This window comes from Acipenser ruthenus, chromosome 4 (genome assembly GCF_902713425.1).
Source record: "Acipenser ruthenus chromosome 4, fAciRut3.2 maternal haplotype, whole genome shotgun sequence".
Classification (NCBI taxonomy): Eukaryota; Metazoa; Chordata; class Actinopteri; order Acipenseriformes; family Acipenseridae; genus Acipenser; species Acipenser ruthenus.
In genome coordinates this window covers 81,568,740-81,590,586 of record NC_081192.1, presented here as the reverse complement: position 1 = coordinate 81,590,586, position 21,847 = coordinate 81,568,740, and the positions used below count along the sequence as shown (strand labels likewise).

General features: G+C 35.5%; 1 protein-coding gene across 6 annotated transcripts in view; it reads right to left on the bottom strand.

Moving 5' to 3' along the window:
• LOC117399694 (zinc finger protein 385D-like) overlaps positions 1-21,847 on the bottom strand; it is a 172,559-nt gene that overhangs the window by 27,998 nt on the left and 122,714 nt on the right. For all 6 annotated transcript variants that reach the window (XM_059022935.1, XM_033999031.3, XM_059022936.1 and 3 more), the window contains one exon: positions 12,950-13,060. In XM_059022935.1, coding sequence (XP_058878918.1) covers positions 12,950-13,060 — 111 coding nt within the window. The remainder of the gene's footprint in view (positions 1-12,949; positions 13,061-21,847) is intronic.

Sequence of the window (21,847 nt, the reverse complement as noted above, 5' to 3'; positions counted from 1 at the left end):
AAAACTGTATTCTTGCAAATACAGACCCCTTTCAATAATAGGCCCCACATTCCCATGCGTTTCCGAATGACCAAACCTAGTGAGTTATTAGAATAATGCTTGGGTATATTAGCTACATGGTTGTCAGTCAGGCTTGCCATAAGGTAGTTTATTTTTGTTTATGTCATAGTGAAATCAGGTAACTCTGTTATATGGTTTGTATATACCAAAATATCCTAAATGATACAACAGTACCCATTTATGGGTGTTTTTCACATACTTGTAAGAATAAGTCACTACACTTTCAATACACACACATGCTAAATAGGTTATCCATGTATTATTCATGTCACACAGCAATATTTTCTAAAGAATCACTTAGTTTGATAAAGCAGGGTATATTGGGGGCCTTTATTGAAAGAACACTGGATAATGGTGTTTTTTTATTAGAAACAAACACAAACAGCATATCCATGCAGACACACTATAAGCAAAACATGATCTGTTAAAGCAGACATACTTTTTACCAAACACTTTTTGATCTGTAAACATGTTATCATGCTATAAACATATCAAACATTATAACAACCACAGTTCAATACTTTTGGATGCATACACTGTACTTAAGCATTGTTATTTTAGTTAATATAGATTCAGTTAAAGGTCTCAGAATGCATACCTTCTTAATTAATCCACAATAAGATGCAGTTGATGATGATTTGAATTACTTTATACATACTTGGTTTGTTAGAATATGACATTGCAATTACGATGTCTGTAACAATCTCTTGAAGTGAGAACATGGATCAAAATCTGAAAATGCCTGACAGGAACAGGCCTGCCTCTAGCTCTCCATAAAACAAACATAAAATAATAATTTAGTATTGTGGTTCATTCTCATAAATAGCCTGTACCATTTGTAAATATTTTTCTTACACTATGGCTTATGAATACCTTCATTACACTTGGATTCAATACCTGTACTGATAGAGAGTAGCAGTGTGAAGTAGTGGTTAGGGCTCTGGTCTCTTGACCAGAGGGTCATTGGTTCAATCCCCAGTGGAGGACACTGCTGCTGTACCCTTGAGCAAGGTACTTTACCTAGATTGCTCCAGTAAAAACCCAACTGTATAAATGGGTAATTGTATGTAAAAATAATGTGATATCTTGTAACAATTGTAAGTCACCCTGGAAAAGTGTGTCTGCTAAGAAATAAATAATAATAATAATAATAATAATAATAATAATAATAATAATAATAATAATAATAACAAAATCAGGTCTTTATTGCACAATACATGAAACTACTTTAACAGCTAACTTGAGAGATAAAACAAAACAAGTAGCACATAAAATAAACCTCAGTACTCACACTGTAGCATAGGCGTCGACTACGGGGGGGGGGGGCTCGGGGTCCCCAGCCCCCACCGGAATTTTAAAAAGGGGGCCCAGCCCCCCCTGGGATTTTGATAGGATGTTGATGAACTTGTAGGTTGTGGGACACAAGGACCGTGCAGAATGCAGGTTGTAGCTCCCTTTTGCAATCACTAATTAAGAAGCTGTAAAAATGGAAACGCTAGCCCATTCATCCGAACAGCTGGGGAACATAGCAATGGTTTGTATTAATTAGCGTTCAGATGTTTACAAAAACAGCAATACACGTACATGTATTGGACTCTAAAGGTTTATTTAAAAATTAGTATTTTTTCTGATTGCCCCTATAACGCCACTCTGCAAAGCACATCTCACAGCGGTACTGAAGCGTTATTTACAAGTATAATAAATGTAAAACTGAGTAAAAAAAGTGAAGCACTGCTGTTTTATTTGTATGCACATACATATCAATTCATTGCTTTCACTTCTTTTTTTTTTAAACGTTAGAAAAAGGAAAAACCATGAACTGAATTCAGTACTGAAAACAGGTTTCAATACTATTCTCAAAACAGCAGGCTGTATTCCAGAGTGCTGTTGGTCCTACAGTTTTGCGCTTACATTTGTGTGGATATTTCCCCCAAAACAACAACGAAGATTGACAGTTTATGACGTTTGAAATTAAATCAGCGATAATACATTATCACGTCTTTCTGAACAGGTTCTGTACAAGTTTAAATTCCAAATGAAGGTAACTCGGGTTCCACCTGTAATTTGTAACTTGCGTTTCTTCTCAATAAATTAATTTACTATTTTAACTGTCTTATCTCTTCATACAACGTAAAACGTTTTTACTGAATAAAAAAAAAATGGTATTGTTCAAAACTGAAGATTATATAACATGCCTAGACAAAGATCTGCATGCAGCTCCCAACAATTAGGCACAAAACCCCGGACCAGGCACATGCAGATAACTTGAACTTGAGCATAAGTGGAAGCAACTGTAAGTGTAAATCACGGTCAACACATACTAGCATAGAAACAAAAACGATATCCCTCTTCCCACAGCATATAATACAAATTAAATACATTAATATTTTCTTATGGTTTTTCGTTTTCCATTTGCTTTTGTAATTTCTAAATATTATGTATATAAAATCAGTGGTCTGGTCATGAACCCAAAATAAATTTGTACTTTTCTTAACTTTAATATATGGTAAGACTAGTGTTTCAAACATATATTAACTAAAAATAAAAAGTCTTCATGAATTTATATAACAAACATGCACATACTGTACAATCTGCACAGTTACTGTTTTCCAATGAGCACGCACAGAGGTTGACCGAGTCTAACCGCACTCAGTTTGCTGTCTCAACGTCCAGAACGAGGCAACGGCAATATTCTTTGTTACATTTTCACATGTTTGATCAAATTCAAAAATAGTTTGCTGGAAAAGATTTCTATTTATTTAACAAAAGGTTTCAGTAAGTGTGGAAACTCCACCAAAGTGGAATTAGACACGTTGTTTGATTTTACTTGGGGTTTTGCTATTTGTTTGCACATTTATTTTGCATATTTGGGTTTTTTTTGCATTTGGTGTTTTTGTGGTTTTATATGGAGGGAGATCACTGTCAAAGATATTCGTATGCGTAAAAAGAATTTGTACTGTAATTACAGGTACAATTCAAAAATACAAGTACAAATACAAAATACAAGTACAACTTAAAAAATACCACTTAAAAAATTAATAGTACGAATCAAAAAGCTACGAGTACGACTCACAAAATTATGAGTTGGATAGAGCGTGAAATCACTGTCAAAAATACATCACAGAGGTCACAGGACAGGCTGTTGATTGGGGGAACAATCGATGAGTATTTAAGAGCGCATGCGTCCAGCACCTTGCATTGCTGATAGAAGGGAAGGAGTGGCTGCATGTTGGTGAAATGTGTAGGTGGAATTTTCAAAGTGGGAATGTGGCACAAAGTCACCCAACAGATGGACAGTCTCAGTCTCAGCAAAGATCTTCTTCTGAATTTTTTAGCAAGATTCACCTGGATTTGTTTAGACACCCCTCCTTAACACATACATGTTATTATTTCTATGATCGCTGTTTTCACTTGGCTGACAAGGGCTCTTTTCGCCGAAGTGCTGCCCGAAATTGCCGGCTCTCATGAATATGTACTCATAATATTCTGATTTGTACTAGTATTTTTTTTTTTTAATTGTACTCGTATTTTTGATTTGTACCTGTAATTACAAGTACAAATTATTTTTACGCATACGAATATTTGACAGTGATCGCCCTCTATAGTTTTATATTTATTTGTTTCCCTTTTTCACATTTTATATTTCTTTGTGTAGTTATCACGTTTCCTGTGTGTCCTTTTCCATGCTGTCCATGGTGTGGTTGTCTCTGTATAGTTTTAGTCTCTCTACAGACCCTATTGTATAGTTTTTTTTTAAACTTCAACCACACCTGTTAAACCTGACATTTACTTCTCTCTAATTCTAACTTTCTTCTGATACATTAATCCTGTGGTGCTCTATTTATAGTTTATCATTTAATAAAACTACTTTGAAATAGGCCAACTGCACTTGTGACTATTGACTTTCATTGAATTGAAGGGGCTTGTGTGAAGGAACCCATATCTTGGTCATGACTTATACAAGGGGTGGCGTAGTTTTTGGGTTGTATTTGACTACATTTGAAAAGGTATTAAACTTTAAATTTCCCCTGCCTTAACCACGCAGATGCTACAAACTGTACGTTTTATTGGAGGGAAACTGTGCTGCAGTAATTGAAATACTGGCTTAGTTTAAAAAAAAAGTCTTAATAGTTGGAAAAAGAACCTATTTGCCATATTGGTGCTTTAAGTGCTTATTTCAACTGACATCGATCACTAGTCTTCTAAAGAGTAACTACCAGTGCCCAGTATTTTTGCTGTCTGTACTGAAGAAGTTTCTGTGTGTTCATAGCTATTTATTTATTATCAACGTAGAGTTCAAGATGTAAATCTGCTGCATTAGACGTCTGTCTGATTTATTTTTATTTTTTAGTAGATAAATCAACTGCAGAATTAAAAAAAAGATATTAAACAGCAGCAACACAATTTTAGTATTTTACAGTAAAACTATTTTATTTCTTTTTTTACAAGTATAATATAATAATAAAATAGCAGCGCAGCATTTAGCGGGGGGGTGGGGGTGGGGGTGGGGGTGGGGATGGGGGGGTTGGGGAGAGTGATGATTAACTCAACCCCCCCGCTACCCGGGAATTTCAAAACTCGCCGCCTATGCACTATAGTGCAATGATGGATGTTAGCAGAGTTGAAATACTCATTGGGTTCTTACTCAGATTACTATTAAATTGTTTTTGGTTGAGGGTGCCCATGCCTGAGGATATATATATATATATATATATATATATATATATATATATATATATATATATATATATTACAAGCAGATTTTGTTGCCGTTAAGTTTGAATATCGTGTTTTAAAATGGGCCAGTGTGTAGCAAGATATCAATAGGCTAGCATTTGACAAGTTAATAAGAGTGGGGTTAATTGCTGTAGCATATTTAAACAAAATTTAGATGGAGGGGGGCTTTGAAAAGTGAAAAACAAAATCTGTTAATTTTAATATGTTATGCAGTTGCATATGAACATTCAGTAATCACTGTACAAGATGATAAAAAGTGTGTTTTCTTGAATAAAAGTCAGCTGGCAAATGAACTGCCAGAATCTACTTTGTTGCACTATCGGTATTAGTTTTATACTGTTACAAATATTGTACTTCTCAGGGAAAATATGCCTTTGGATTTGCTTCAAAATAGAGCCCATAACATCAGAAAAAAAAAAAAAAAAAATAACTGGAATACTATGATTTTGTTTTATAAAACAACAAATGGCAGCCACTCAAAAAATAAATAAATAAATACTCTCTTACAACAGAACAGTATTGATAGCAGTGACCATAATCCCCTGTGGATGAAGGTCTTTATTTCATAATCTGATCAAACAGCAACAAGGGATTGCAACAGAGCTGGGTTATACATTTTCTCTAGGCTCTCAGCAACTGCTGTAACAGATTAATGTGCTGAAGAACACTGGCCATATTAAACTGACAGCTTGCAGTGCTGTTGTGGGGAATTGAATTTATCTGCATGTTTTTTTCATGATATACAGAGGCAGCAGTTTAAAATATCTCAAAGCTATTTACTCCAAAATGTAATTAGCAAATGTTTTTCAGAAAGGAGGAACACACCCAATAAAGTTGCCAAACCACATACTGAGATCTTTAACTTAGGAACTCGCAAGCAGTCTCAAGTTGTTTCTTATTTGTTTGCAATGGTATTTTGTTTTCCTTTCAGATACAAATTGCTCTAACAACAATTTGTATTAAATAGCTTTGTGAACCCAGACCATATTATAGAAAAGTAGAAGTAAATTGTTAGATTGTGCCTATTTAGTCATAATTTTGTGTGGAGCGGGAGTATTCTTAATTTTTAGTATAATTTTCACACATTGTGTTTTTTTCAAGCACACTTTTTTCCTTTTTATTGAGTGGTACCAAACTTAAACAGATGCAAAAACAGATGGTTTGAACTACCCAGCATAGCTATCTACAGTATGGTGTTGGCCTTTTTTTAAGAGCTGGTCTCAATCACGATCTAAAATTGCTATAGTGAGTAACTGTAAAAAATTAGTTACTACTGCCAACCCACTGTGATAATGATCATCATTCTGTTAAATAACCTTTATATTTAGATAAAAAATATAGCAGTTTTGCCAGCAACAAAAAGTATCCTGCTGTAGGAATAACAGCTATTTAAAGTTGTATAATAGCGGGAGAGATTTGACACCACCTTTTAAAGACTACTTTAAAAAGCTCTCAGAGAGCTACTGTAGGTGATGCAGTGGGTTCATACATTTGCCTCTCATTTCTGGATATTCCAGTCCATCTTGGAGGACTGAAATTTGTTTGGTGGTCTACATGGGCAGTAGCCCACCTCACAAAATACCAAATTGTCATGTGCTATACTGTATGTCATGTCAATATTAAAAAGTGAAATTACAATGACTTGTGTGAAAGTTCAATATAGCCTACTCGCTTGACCCCAGATTCTCTCTCCACTGTCATGACTTCTGTGATGTAGCATGCAGATACCACGCATGTTCCTCACGCTATAGGAGGTGCTAAAACATCGTATGACTTTAAAAGGGTGGGTAAATCACTTTCTCATGCTAAAAAGCTGTAAAAGTGACATAACCTCACGCAGCTTTCTACTCTACTTAAAGGTCTACCAAGCAATCCTTTATTATCTGAGATCTACTGGAAGGAGCCCTGGCACGCTTCTTTGGCCAAATAGGAAAAAAAATATGCTTACAGTACGGGGGGGGGTTAGAGACCTCTTCATTCAGTATTTTATTTTTTTACACCATTTATTCAACGTTTCAAATTATTGCCGTCTGACTCAAAATGAATGATTTATAGTTGAGTTGTTTTATAAGCAAGATTATAAAAAATACTGAAGCTATTACAGCTCTTTGCAATAAATAAATAAATACATAAATAGACGCCACCCTTTGCAAAGCGCAAGAAGATATTTCTTTCATCCTTGTGTTTGGTTATCTTTGTGTTTGGTCATCGGTTAGCAATAAGATGCAATTAATTGTACACTAGCCTTAAGTAGCATCTACCATGGGTACCTACCAAGGACAAAAAATGTGTCGAACTCGTATGGACTACAGATTGGCATTTTAAATGTTTAAACGTATAAACTCTAAAGAAGTGGTTAAACGTTGATCTGGCGCTTCACTGGTGCACTCTGTGTTCATTCTGTAGGCGTGGTATGGTATCCAGTGCACATGGGGTTAGAAAGTTAATGACAAGCGTTTCTAGCGGTTGTTATATATTTTTTAATACAATTGAATCTCTAAACAAAGGAAAAAGGTGAAGCCACTTTTGACAGCCCTAATTTCAATATATACTTTGGTGTGTACGTGTTTTTTTTGTTTTTTTTTAAGTCTTTGCGATGTTAAAATGTGATTTGTTTATTTAAGGTTTCTTTGCTTAGAAAGTACTAACCAGGGCTGTCAGTATACATCAGAATATAATATAAAGTGTGTGTGTATGCAGATATGGTTTAAACGCTGACACTTGCATAACATTTAAACGTTCATAAAAATGTACCAAAAGCACATCCCTAGTATGGACTACTGTTATACTGGATGCCTAATAACTACAACAATAAAAAATACATAACCACATTCTACTGGCGAGAGCCTTGCACTGTCCCTACGGAATTTGGATTCAAGTATTATTATTATTATTATTATTATTATTATTATTATTATTATTATTATTATATTATTAACCTAAAAACATAGTGGAAACCATTTAAGAAAGCTGTAGGATATCAGTCGGTTATTTGTTTTTGGAAGGATACTTTCTCTGGCTAAAAGAAAACTACCAGGAAACCCACACTACCCGAAAGGTATTACCAAAACAGCATGAGAGAAAGGTGAGACTTTTCTTTTTCTATGGAAACCGAGGCAGTTAATGTCTGTCACGCTTTTTGGCCAATAAAAAATTCACAAGGTAAAAAACAACAACAAAAAAATAAAAACACCTCAGGACTTTTGGTTGTAACAGCTTTGCACTTAGCTCCATGCATTTCAAAATCCCATCAGTAATGAGTAGTAGCACCAAAAGTGGCAGTTCTCATGCTGTAATAAAACATTTGAGAAACCCCATTACAGTATATACATGCATTCAAATAGATTTTATTACCAAACATTTGTAATAAACTAAATGGAAATTAGATTTATTGTGTTGTTCCTCACTGGAATGGAAATGTTCTCGCTGGTCTTCAGGCGCATCATGTGTGCACTGAAGGGCTTGATGAACACAATAGAACCTTTTACTCAACTGTAAATAGTGATTGATGGCTGAAATGAATGCTGACTATAGTGACAAGATCTCTGATGCAGAGAAAATGAGCTGTGCTCAGAATGAATAGCACACCCATTCTGTAACAGAATAAATAGCTTTTTTAAAAAACATTTTCCTTGGAAGGAAGAAAGGATTCCTGAGGTCCAAATTGATGTTCAATGACACCGAAATGTTAAAAATGAAAGGCACAGACTAGACCACCTAAAACAGGTATGAGTCTTAAAAAGTATGTGGTACATAACAATATCAAACAAAGTAAATGCAGTAATAATGTACTTAATATCCCACTCAGATTTAGTTTATGCCAAATTTATTGAGTGCCAGTTGCGATGATGGCATTTTGTGATGTGGACCAACGTCTGTTCAGAGTCAGGTTGATATCAATTTCCAAAAATACATGGCAGTGACATTCCCACTGCACCAACCAGATGTAATTAGAATTATAGAAACAAGCTGAAAATTGACATATAAAATCCACTGTGTTTTGACTGTACTGTATGTTTTCAATTAAATGTACTTTTTTTGTTTTCTTGGCAATACCCTTTAATAGGAACATGGGAATATGTATATAAAATAAACTAGCTTTTGAGACCACAAATGTCTTTTCTTCAGGTGTGAAGTGCAAACCGAAAGAAAGTTAGCTCCTCTACAGGTCAGTTCAGCTTCATAAAATTAAAATAACACCTTTCTTTACCTCAGTTTCTATGTGTCACCTTATGAACCTTTCAGTTGAATACTAGTGTATTTTATATAGATATTCAACTGATACAATTGCAATCACCAAAAACTGTTTGGTTGTACTTCTTGTACATGGACCAGTATTGCTTATCCTTCTCTACAATTAAATTAAATACTAGCATCTGTGAATTATAGCAGAGCTTCATACACTTGTAATTTTATAGAATTTATTGCATGGCACAGCCCATTAAAAGAGTTCTAGCTAACTATAGAAAAAGGTGTGTTTGTAAAAATGTTAGTTAATGATTATTTTGTCACTGAATTTGAAGCAAGGCAATATGTCTGATTTGCAGTGCAACAGTTGCAGTTATGAAAGATTATAACATACAAAGGCATTATGACAGGATGCACAAAGCAACGTACTCTGAGCTTACTGGAAAGCCTTGTGCTGACAAAGTCACAAAGACGAAAGAAGCTATGGAGTTTCAACGAAAGGTTTTTCTGAAAATGAGAAGAAAAAATTAAAGTACTGTGGATGCCGGTTTTATTGTTAGCAAAGAGATTGCATGTGCTGACAAACCTTTTTCAGATGGTGAATTTGTTAAAAGGTGCATGCATAAAACAGAGGATGTAGTATGAAAAAAAGAGAACATTTAGTGTGAATTTTACCCGCAGCAAGGGTTTGCCACATTGACAGTTTCATGCCTTGTTAAAGGAGTTGGAATCGCAGTATGATGATTTATTGTATTTTGCCATGTACGATGGCCGAGTTTTGGAGCAGTGCTGAAGCAGTTCTTTCACTTGCGTCAAATAATAACTTCTTGCCGAAATGAGGAAAACATATTGTGCAGCTCAGTAATCCCCAATGGCTACTGGATATTGCATTTCTTGTTGACCTCACTGAGCAAATTAACATTTAAAACAAGAAACTCCAAGGGCAAAAAGCAGATTGTAACACAAATGGATGAAGAGGCGAGAGCTTTCAAAGCAAAGCTAAACTTGTTGCAGCAACATGTGTGAAACAGAAATTTTGTTCACTTCACTGCATTCCGAGAGATTCAAGAGTTACACAGAGATCCATTTGATTATGAAGACTTGTAAGCGCTGCAGTGAAAACTACCAAACCTGATAAAATAATTTGATTGTCAATTTCAAGACTCATTGAAACATCTTTCAGTTATTTGCAAACTCGTTTAATGTAACAGCACTGCCAGATCGTCAAATGGAGCTGATCAATTTTCAGTGCAAACAGCATCTCAAGGATATATTCAACAAAGTGCCACAGCAAGATTTCTACCAGTATGTTCTAATCAACGAGTTCCCCAAATTGTCAGAACTTTTTCGCAAAACCTTGAGTTTATATGGAACCACTTACATTTGCAAGCAGCTCTTCTCAATAATGAACCTTAACAAATCAAAACACAAATCAAAGCTTACGGATGAACACTTGGCAGCTGTGTTGCGAGTGGCCACAGTTAAGGATACACAGCCAGATACCAAGACACTGGTGCGAAAAAAAAATGTGCCAGGTGTCCAGACAGAAGTCATAAAAAGTTACATTTCATAGTGGTACTGTTCACTAAATCACATTTTCACAGCTTGCCAGCATCTTTTTTTTTTCAATGGTGTTAAAAACGTTGTATTTTGGAATACAAGTTCAACATTGAGACTTGAGAATTATATACTCTGACATCTTAATTTTTTTACTGTTTGAGATTTCCATTAAAGAAAGTAAAATACTCCTATTTCCTCCATTATATTACATTACATTTCTGATATTGAGTTTTTGTCATTCTAGTTATGTCTGCCTATTTTTGTATTATAATATATATATATATATATATATATATATATATATATATATATATATATATATATATATATATATACAGTGCCTTGCATAAGTATTCACCCCCATGGACTTTTCCACATTTTGTAGTGTTACAACCTGGAATTAAAATGGATTTAATTAGGCTTTTTGTCACTGATCTACACAAAATAGTCCATAATGTCGAAGTGGGGAAAAAAATCTACATATTTTTCAAAATTATTTACAAATAAAAAACTGAAAAGTCTTGATCGCATAAGTATTCACCCCCTTTGCTGTGACACCCCTAAATAAGCTCTGGTGCAACCAATTGCCTTCAGAAGTCACATAATTAGTTGAATGGAGTCCACCTGTGTGCAGTTAAAGTGTCACATGATCTCAGATTAATACACCTGTTTCTGGAAGGCCCCAGAGTTTGTTAGAGAGCATATCTAAACAAACAGCATCATGAAGACCAAGGACCTATCAAAACAAGTCTGGGATAAAGTTCTGGAGAAGCACCAATCAGGGTTGGGTTATAAAAAAATATCCCAAACTTTGAACATCCCCCAGAGCACCGTTAAATCCATTATTAAAAAATGGAAAGAATATGGCACAACCGCGACTCTGTCTAGAGAAGGCCGTCCACCAAAACTCAGTGACCAGGTAAGGAGGGCATTAGTCAGAGAAGCAACCAAGAGGCCAATGGTAACTCTGAAGGAGCTGGAGAGATCCACAGCTGAGATGGGAGAAACTGTCCATGGGACAACTATAACCCGGACACTCCACAAAGCTGGGCTTTATGGAAGAGTGGCGAAAAGAAAGCCATTGCTGAAAAAACCCATATCCAATCCTGTTTGGATTTTACCAAAAGGCATGTGGGAGACACAGCAAACATGTGGAAAAAGGTTCTCTGGTCTGATGAGACCAAAATTGAACTTTTTGGCCTTAGCGCAAAACGCTATGTGTGGCGCAAAGCCAACACTGCTTATCACCCTGAGAACACTATCCCCACGTTGAAGCATGGTGGTGGCAGCATCATGTTATGGGGATGCTTTTCATCGGCAGGGACTGTGAAACTGGTCAGGATTGAGGTCAAGATGGATGGAGCCAAACACAGGGAAATTCTAGAGGAAAACCTGTTTCAGTCTGGAAGAGACCTGGGACTGGGGCTGTGGTTCACCTTCCAGCAGGACAATTACCCTAAACACACAGCTAAAGCTACACTGGAGTGGTTTAAAAACAAGAACCTGAATGTCTTAGAATGGCCCAGTCAAAGCTCAGACCTCAATCCAATTGAGAATCTGTGGCAAGACTTGAAAATTACTGTTTACCAACGGTCCCCATCCAACTTGACAGAGCTTGAGCAATTTTGCCAAGAAGAATGGGCAAAAATTGCAGGATCCAGATGTGCAAAGATGGTAGAGACTTATCCAAAAAGACTCACAGCTGCAATTGCTCCAAAGGTGCTTCTACCAAGTATTGACTCAGTTGGGTGAATACTTAAGCAACCAACAAATGTCTTTTTTTTGTTTAATTAACTTTTGTGTCACAATAAAAAAATATTTTGCACCTTCAAAGTGTTAAGTATGTTGTGTAAATCAAATGGTAAAAATCCCAATTAAATCCATTTTAATTCCAGGTTGTAACACTACAAAATGTGGAAAAGTCCAAGGGGGGTGAATACTTATGCAAGGCACTGTATATATATATATATATATATATATATATATATATATATATATATATAAAGTAATATGTTGATTAATTGATTGAAACCGTGCCAGAATACTTTGACTAGGAATCGTGCAGTGGGGGTAATGTGTTTGTGTAAAGTAGTATATTTGAGTATATTGGCCTACATACAATTTCTATAGACCTTTGCAGTTACATTACTATGCATAACTTTTGCGGTGTGGCCCACCAAGTGAACAACTTAAATGGCCCGATATTGTATAGTTTTGAAACAATTTTAAACAACTGTCTGTGTCCCGGTTCTGAGCTTTGAAATTCTGGTCACCCTAAACATAATTATCTTGACAAGGCACAATCTATTTTGTAACGTTCTGATTTGCATAAACTGTATACGTAGTTTTGTTGTTTTAAATAGATGCATTTATAGTCACATATTCCCAAACCCATTTCACTCACCTCTGAATTAAATCTTAGCTGGCAGATGTTGCATGGAATGATGTGTTTCCTTTTTGGAGGAAGAGGGACTCCAAATGTGTGATTTATTACTGCTTTCTGAACTGGGTCCATCTGTAGAAAAACAAAAAGAGAAAACCAATTAACTTTGGTTTTACAACATACTTCCATCAATAGAATTAGCTTCCATTGCTTTTGTCCGCTCTCCACGTTTTAGCATTTTGCTACCTTATTTGTGTTGGTTGTGTTTTCATTATTTGAAATAAAAGGGGATCATACACTGTACAAGCCATGAAATGATACATTTTGCTTATATTAAATGCTTGCTTTTGCATGAGGTGTATACCTCATTAGCTCCAATGCAAATAGTAAAACTAGGGAAATACATTTTGAAAACACTCTTTTAAATGTCTAACTAAAAAAAAAAACAACCAGCTGAAAATACTGGATGTTAGCCAAGTGACTTTGCCAACCTTTAAAACAAATGATACAGCCTGGAGTGATGTCACAGAGGTTTTGGCCCAACAACTAAAGAAATATAATATTGTAAGCTTGTCAATGGCATGTTAGATACAATGCTACCCTTGACAGGGAGTGAAAACATTAAAAGGGCCTAATGAACTCAGGAACTTAATCAAATGTTATAAGGTAAAATGCCAGAAACTAAGTCATGTAGACAAATGTTTCGACTAGTTCCATCATTCTACTCAAAGTTAATATAAATATGATTTACTGTGTATCAGTATATACAGTAAGACACTCTGTGTTTGCCTTTATTTTACCAGTTCATATTTCATGACATTCCACTACGGATTACATTAGTATGTACATCTACATACGGTATACAGAAAAAAGTCACAGACTAGTAATAGAAATGTTTTGCTGTGCTGCTGCTTCTGACTAGCTTAACCCCCCTCCCAAAAAAAACTATTTGATATATAATGTGAGAAATGTCACTCGTTTCTAAGGTTCGTAGATCCTTTTAATGCAGACCCAGACACAAACGTTTTTAGGCACTTGGGTGCCGTTTTTATTATTTACATAAAATAAAAGACAACTGAAAATTAAACAAAAGAAAACCTAACTCTGTTTTGGAGTGCAAACTAAACTTTTCTTAACTTCTCTAACTACAATGCAAACGGCTAAGCCGTTTATCAATTACACAAAACAATTTTTAAACACAACAAACAAAAAGGTTTACACACTACCTTTTAGAAAACCACATAGGTTTCTTCACAAATGACAGCCTGTCTTCACACAGACTGGAGACTGCCCAGAACATATTTCTGTGGCAGGGACATAAATTAACCCTATCACTGCTAAACCCCCAACACATTCCTTCCAGGCAGGGAGCCGCCCAGCCACAATAAAAATAGATTAATTTAAAGATCAAAAGGCATCATAAGAAGACAGTGATGACTAACACAGCTACTCCCTTCACACAGTACATAGCATGGCATTAGTTTTAAGTTGTGTGCACATTGCACACAATGCAATTAATACTTTTCACTATATTTGTAAATTGGATTAAATAATCAATTTGTCAACATTTTTCATACACAGGCAATAGTGTTTTTTGGAAAACATCTGTCAGGTCAGTTTAATTGTATGAATGTATAATGTTAAATGATGTCGAGTTCTTACCATTATCATGGATAATCCACCTCAGTGCTAATATTAGGGAATTTCCATGGAAAAAAAAAATAAGTCTCACCTTTTTCTCACTCTATTTTGGTAGTACTTTCAGGTTGTGTGTGTTTCCATGTAGTTTTCTTTTAGCCAGAAAAATTCTCGTTCCAAATGCAAATAATTAAAATACGGGAGGGTGTATTTAAATGTTTCTGTCTGACTTAACATTTGGCTTTGCGTGATGACTGATATAATACAGCTTTCTTAAACTGGGTTTCCACTAACTTTTTAGGACGGTTAAAGCACTGCAAGCACCCTGCCTCATTTGTCCACCAAAGATTTTTTTAATAAAAACACAAATAATCATAAAAAAATACCTTGATCGTGACCTTTGACCTCTCCTTAAGGTTAAATGTAAAATTAGCTGATAACTCCTTTCAGTGTGTAGATAGGGTCATGGTTACTGTGGTGTTTAAAGTTCTAAAGCATCGTGAGATAATGAACTAATGCAGTATTTTGAATTGAAACTGCTCCATAAAACTGATCTGTTGCTGACACTTGTGCTGCAATGCTACAGCTTGCCAAAATTTACAAGTGGGTCACATCAATCTATACGGGATGATACTTTCCAAGTTTCATGTTGTTTGGTTACATAGCATGCGAACAGGAGCAGTTTAAAGTTTTGGGAGTAACAATAATAAAAAATAAATAAATAAATAAAATATTTACAATAATAGGCTTCCCAAGCCAGCTTGGAAGCCTAATAATAATAATAATAATAATAATAATAATAATAATAATAATAACAAGAAGAAATACCTGAATCCAAATCCCGCAGTGAGAGTGTAAAGCTCTTGCCAGTAGAATGTGGTTATCATATTATAAATAGTTTGTTCTTGTTGTTAAATTAATGAACCAGTCAGTATATCAGGAGTGCACACGAGTTCAACAAATGTATCTGTGCTGTCCACCCGGACTTTCTGGAACTTTGTTATGCAGCAAGCTGTTGTTAAAACCAAGTTTCTTTTTCTTTTCCATGTTTTCATGCTTTTAAAACAAATCTTGCTCAATGAATTGAACAAAAAAGTTGCAGCACACAAAAATAGCACCTTCTTGCTTTTGGGTCTCTCAGAGTCCTTCCAGCATAAACGCCTTGCATCTGAGCCAAAATGTGCACCTTTTATCTCCAATGTGGTCACTAACTATGCTATTAAATGGCTGTTTACTAATACTATTTTCTTAGTTTTCTTTCAGGGCCCATCTGGCAGACCTGGACTACAGCAACAATGAACTGGACAAACAAGTGAGTTATTTTCTTTGATGAATGTTATTTTCTCACATTATGTTTCCCAGTGGCAGATCGTTCTGTCACAGGCTGACTTGTTTTAGCCTCTTGTCTTTGTCATGGCAGATGTCTGGTAAAAGGTGAACAAAGCCTAAAGCAGACAATCTGTTACAGAAGACAGATAAATGCTTTCAGCAGCAGCAACAACAACAACAACAACAACAACAACAACAACAAGGAATTTGAATATGATGTGTGCCAAATTGTTAGTGATGCAGCATTACATTGACCCTATTAAATTGACCCTTTATAGTTACTCTGTTTTTATTTTATGAAAAAATGGTTGCCTCCTCCTATCCTTATCGAAAGGGAATAGTAAATGGAATATTGTTGCCAAACACAGGGAAAACACTACGTTTTCAAGTTAGTCCCAATTACATCGAAAAAAGATCAGGAACAACATTGTGGATCATCTGATCACGCGTTAGTACCGAGCACAGATGTTATGGCCTGAAACTCAATTTTTATTTCCCACTTAGGGGTGGGAAATAAAAATTGGAGAAAATTATTGGATTGTACGGAAGCGTATTGCTGCCACGAGAAACAAAAATACCCAGATTTATTTATTTTTCCCCTTTAAAACAGAAAAATACTGCCATTATTAAGGGGGATTTTTTTGTTGTTGCTGTTCTCGTGGCATCAATACGCTTCCGTAGGATCGTATTTAAAGAAGTGTATTGCATAATGCAAGGTAAACTAACAAGTTTGTGAGTTAATACATTTATAACATACAGGTAAAATGCAATATTAGCCAATTATTCAATTCAAACCATACAGGTGTAATCATGAAAAGGTGCAAACAAATTTTAATGACTAATTACAAACTGCAAAGTATAAAACAAATCATTTTTTTCCCCTGCTGTCTGTACCAAACCAGTCATGACTAGTAATCGTGTTCAAAATTACACATTAGAGCAAAAGCTCTTTTTTGTGTAGCGTATGAAAGAACATATTGAAACTGTGAAGTATGGTAGAAAAGATATATATATATATATATATATATATATATATATATATATATATATATGTGTGTGTGTGTGTGTGTGTTTAATTATAAACCTAATTAATGAATATTTAGCAGTACATTTGACATTTCTTCATTCTTGCTCGAGTTAATACGATGGAACAGTGCTTAGTCTAAAGAGGTTGCTGGACTGCGTTAGTACAGAACTTAGTCTCCTGTAGGGGCACAAGTCCTTTAGTACGTTTCGTTGCAATTGGAAACAAGTTTAATACGCACCTGCGGATCATCTTTATTTGCTAAGTTCGTTGCAACTGGTACTAACTTCTGTACTAGGCTAGTACACATCTTCTGTACTAACCACAAGATCATTCCCTGCTTTCAGTTCGTTGCAATTGACCGATAAGGTTAAATTCCACAGATTTGTTTTTAATATCGAATTTGGAAAAAATAATTTAAATAAGTTATCTAGATAAACCTCTATTGACCTTATCGAGGCAAACTACTGCCCTGCTGGAAAGGCTTTCTCATAAAAATAACTTAAGATGTTCATACGTACAAATTACAACACAAATTAATAAAATAAAGACTGATATTAACTACTCTTTAAATAATTCACAACAAAAACATTACACTGTTGTTCCATAAGAGGCTGTTTTAAAAATAAATAAATAAAAAAAAATATGGACAAAAATACACCTTGGCACCCAAAGGGTCTGTTTAATTATCCAAACTGGTGTGGTTAAAAAAAAAAAAAAAGATAAATCCTTCAGAGTTTGTAGAATTAAACTGGAGACTCCATGGTGTTAACATCAATATTAAAATAGAACAGAATAACAAATGTGCATTTTTCAAAGTCACTGATTTAAGATGTATAAACTAAGCAGGAGTATTACTGTAGCATGGTTTACAATGAGAGTTTTGATTGTATCTGATTATTCCAATCTTCACTAATTCCTTGAGAACTGCCAATAATGTCACCAAACTGTCAATAAAGCATGAACCTTTACCAGCACTAAACCCTTGTTGATAATACAGTATCTGAAGATGGTTCATTTAATGGCCTGACAAGGATCATCAATACTGTACTCTTTACAGTATTTTTTATTCCCAGCTTCTGAAAAACAAATACATTTGTGTAACATTTGATTGATGTAAACACTGGCAGACGTAAATACAGCTGCCATTTTACTCTATATTAATACTGCTGGTGTTTTCCCCCAGGAGTAATTTAGTGACACACTTATTAACATCTGTGTAACTTTGCAAGCCTTATTCATTTGTATTGTAGTGTACCAAGTCAGGTGGATAACCCCCTCTTGGTCCTGCTTTTCAGACTAGACTGCAATTGATACACAAAACACACACACAGAAAATAGTTCGTATGGAAACTGATACAGTGTAATCCTTTTATTATAACCAAATAGTGTTCACCTTCACAGTGTTTACGAATAGGTAAATTAATTGTTCCTTAAAGAGTTGAAGCAGTCTGCAATGCTGGTTGAATTCAGGACTGTCAAGCAGTGGCGGCTCAACATTACATGTAATATTGTAAAAAAAAAAATATTACACTTTTAAAATTATCGCAGCACAATAATCATACTGATCTGTGTTAACCATATATCGTGGGTGGCTTCCGTTTAGCCTCTAGCAAATCATATGTTATCCTCGCCATACTGTATTGCTATTGGCTAACACGACAGAATCCCACCCATTTTGAGGCTAGTATTAATTCCACACATTTCTATAACCTTAAATCACCCTGTCAAGCTTTACTGTATTTCTAAGACGATACAAGTATAACCCATTTTGAAGCTAGCCTCCACCACTCATAATCTTGACGTATCTGTTACTAGGCTGGGTATGGGTCACGTTTGGGTACTCTCGAAATCCATACAGTACACTAGTTGTTACATATTTTTTCAGTGAGCAATGGCTGATGGCGAAAACATTGTAGATTTTTTATTTCATACACCATCTTTCTCGCTTTCAATAGAGGTCGTCTGAAGGCTAAACTGGAGCTTCTTCAACAGGGAGGACCTAAACAAAATTACCTTTTTAATTGCTTGTGGTACGAAAAAACGAAATGGTTGACTGTGAGTATTCAAGTTGGCTTTTTAAAACTGGTTCTACATCTTCCCTGTGGATTTCTGTGGGCTACAGGCTGTAAAAAGACATGCAATATCACCAGGTCAGGATTCAACAATATCAAATAAGTGCACTCATTTGTTATATTCAGCTGCTTGCCTTATGTGCTGGCTATAGTATACTACTACATTACATTTCTCATTAAATTACGATGTACCTTTTGAAACATGCAATTATTGTTATTGTGTATAATACAAAGTACTTAACAACAATAATATTGAAATGCACCTGAATGCCCCATAATTATCTATCTATATCTATATCTATCTCTCTCTCTCTCTCTCTCTCTCTCTCTCTCTCTCTCTCTCTCTCTCTCTCTCTCTCTATATATATATATATATATATATATATATATATATAAGCAATGAAAGCAGGTTTTGCTGTTTAGCCTCCCCACTTATTAAAGTCAGGTGCCACTACTGCTGGCAAGGCGTATCCAGTGAACAAAACTTCACAAGACTTGTGAAGAAGTAATAAGTGTAATGGTTTACATACTGGTAATGTAATAAAACATTCTGAAACTTTGATTTGATGTTTGAAATGATCAAATCAAAGCACTGTTGTCAGCCTACATTATGGAATGGAAAATGATCAGTGATTATTTTCTAATTCATATGGGCCAGTATATACATTCTAGATGATTGTTATTACCAATTCAAAAGTTCTAGTTTCTTTACCTAGCCATGGTAGAACATAGTTTATAAAATATGATTTAAATGGCAAATGTGCCCCCTTTCTTGATAAGCTTGAGTAAAATAGAGATAGGAGATATGCAGAGGTGGGGGTGAATTTCAGTTGCATTTGGGATTTTAAGACTTATTGGGCCTTATTTATGAGTGTGACCAGCTGATTCTTGGTGATAAATCTCCCTCCTGACCTGTGAGGGCGCTGTGTAAAGGGAACAGAATGCCCTGGACTGGATGGCCAGACAATTAATTCCCAGGGTTAGGTGGAAGTCGGCCATCTAGAAAGGGGTCGGAGCTACGGAACACCAAGTCATCGACCCGGAAGGGAAACAATGTGGCAGCCGTGGATTGGAGGAGCGGTTGCAATCGTTAACCAAGGGGGCGTGATTGACGGTACATAAGGGGACGTAGCAAGGTGATCTGTTCCTTTGTTATGGTTAATGCTGAACCGGAAGGAGAAACATATTATTATCATGAGTGTTTTGTTTGTTTTGTCGTGCCTAAAATCTACTTGTTTGTTCTTATTAGACGGCTAACACGATCCGGAGTTGTCGCTACAGGCCAGCACTAAACCCAGACAATACTGCACCTTTGTTCACGATAAATTGTATTTCACCACAAACACTACAGCACTCACTTTAGACTTGTGATTGTGTGTGTCTTTGTGTGTGTCTTACTGTCTTCATCACTGCAACCTGTGTATTATTATTTCGGGACTGCTACCCGTTGTTTTGCCAGTGCAATACAAATAGGTGTGTATTGCCTGGGTTATTCTTTGTGGTCACCAGACCAGGATTATAAAGGGAAATAAAACCTGTTTGGACCATGAACTTTCTTGTTTGTCTTCTGTTCCACAATCACATCACCACTACACCTGCACACTGCAAACCACTTTGCCACAATGAGTTAGTTATATGTTTATGAATTAAATAAAATGTGATACTCATGAAACTGTTCTAGACTGTTGTTAAAAATTCCTTTAACAATCTGAAACAGTAACATAATATATTAAAGGGTGTGTTATTCTTAAAAACAGACTTTAAAATAACATTTCTCAGACAACTTATGAGTTAAAGCTAGGGCATTATTGTAATAAAAACAATGTCCATTGGCTTATCTCTATGAATAGTGCTTCTGCACATGCCTGTAGATCAGTAGTGAATCTATGATAATATTAAATAGGCTAATAATCAGATCATCTGAGGACAGTGGGCACACTGTTGTCCTATCAACCTTTAATGTATGCCTCTCCTGCTTCTATATGTCCACGGCTTTATGATTATAAGACTCATCTCAAACTGTTCTTACCTACTTACCACAGTGGTTGTTTTTTTTTTTTTAATTCCTGTGCTTGTTTTTACCTTGTCTACAGTTTCACTTTGTTATGTGAAAAATTCAGTAGAAAGCTAAGTTACTCATAACCTTGTCATATCAATTCTGATCTTCATTCTTATCCACCTCATGTCTCACACAGTGGCCTCAACAGCAGTATTGCCTGCTACTTACAATGACTCTCTCAGACATATTCTGGAGTTCCTCAATCTGATTTATTGTATTGTTAATAGCAGGGATAATATCCAGGCCAAATCAGGTATGGATAACTCCTACTTTTACTAAAGCCCTTCATGAGTTTCAGAAAATCAATGCTATCCCACCTCCCCCTAAAAATATGGGCATAGGTAAAAGGCTGTGGCAATGCAATTTACTTAGGAAGAAAAAAAAGAGCCATAATTTAACACAAATTTCAAATTAAACGTAACCTTTGTTAAACCGTGCCAAGTTATCGGTGCATGCAGTGACTACAGTACCATTCCTCTCAGTTGTGACCTGATACATTGGCCTTGCTTCCCCTGATTGCTATAGAAGACTATTTGCATCAAATAACAGTAAAAGGTTTCTGGGGTATGTCCCGCAGCAGTAGCTCTTAACTATACTTTTCATTTCCTTCTGGTGCTTGTTAACGGTAAAAAAAAAAGTCATTCCGAGCACCAATTTAGGGATGAAAGCAATTCATACAGACAAAAGTCTTAACAGGGCTTATAGAAGTCCAAGAAGCTCTGGATACATACTGTTCTTAGTGTTACAATGTAAAATGATGTTATTTGTCTATGTATTTTCTTTAATTAGCATAG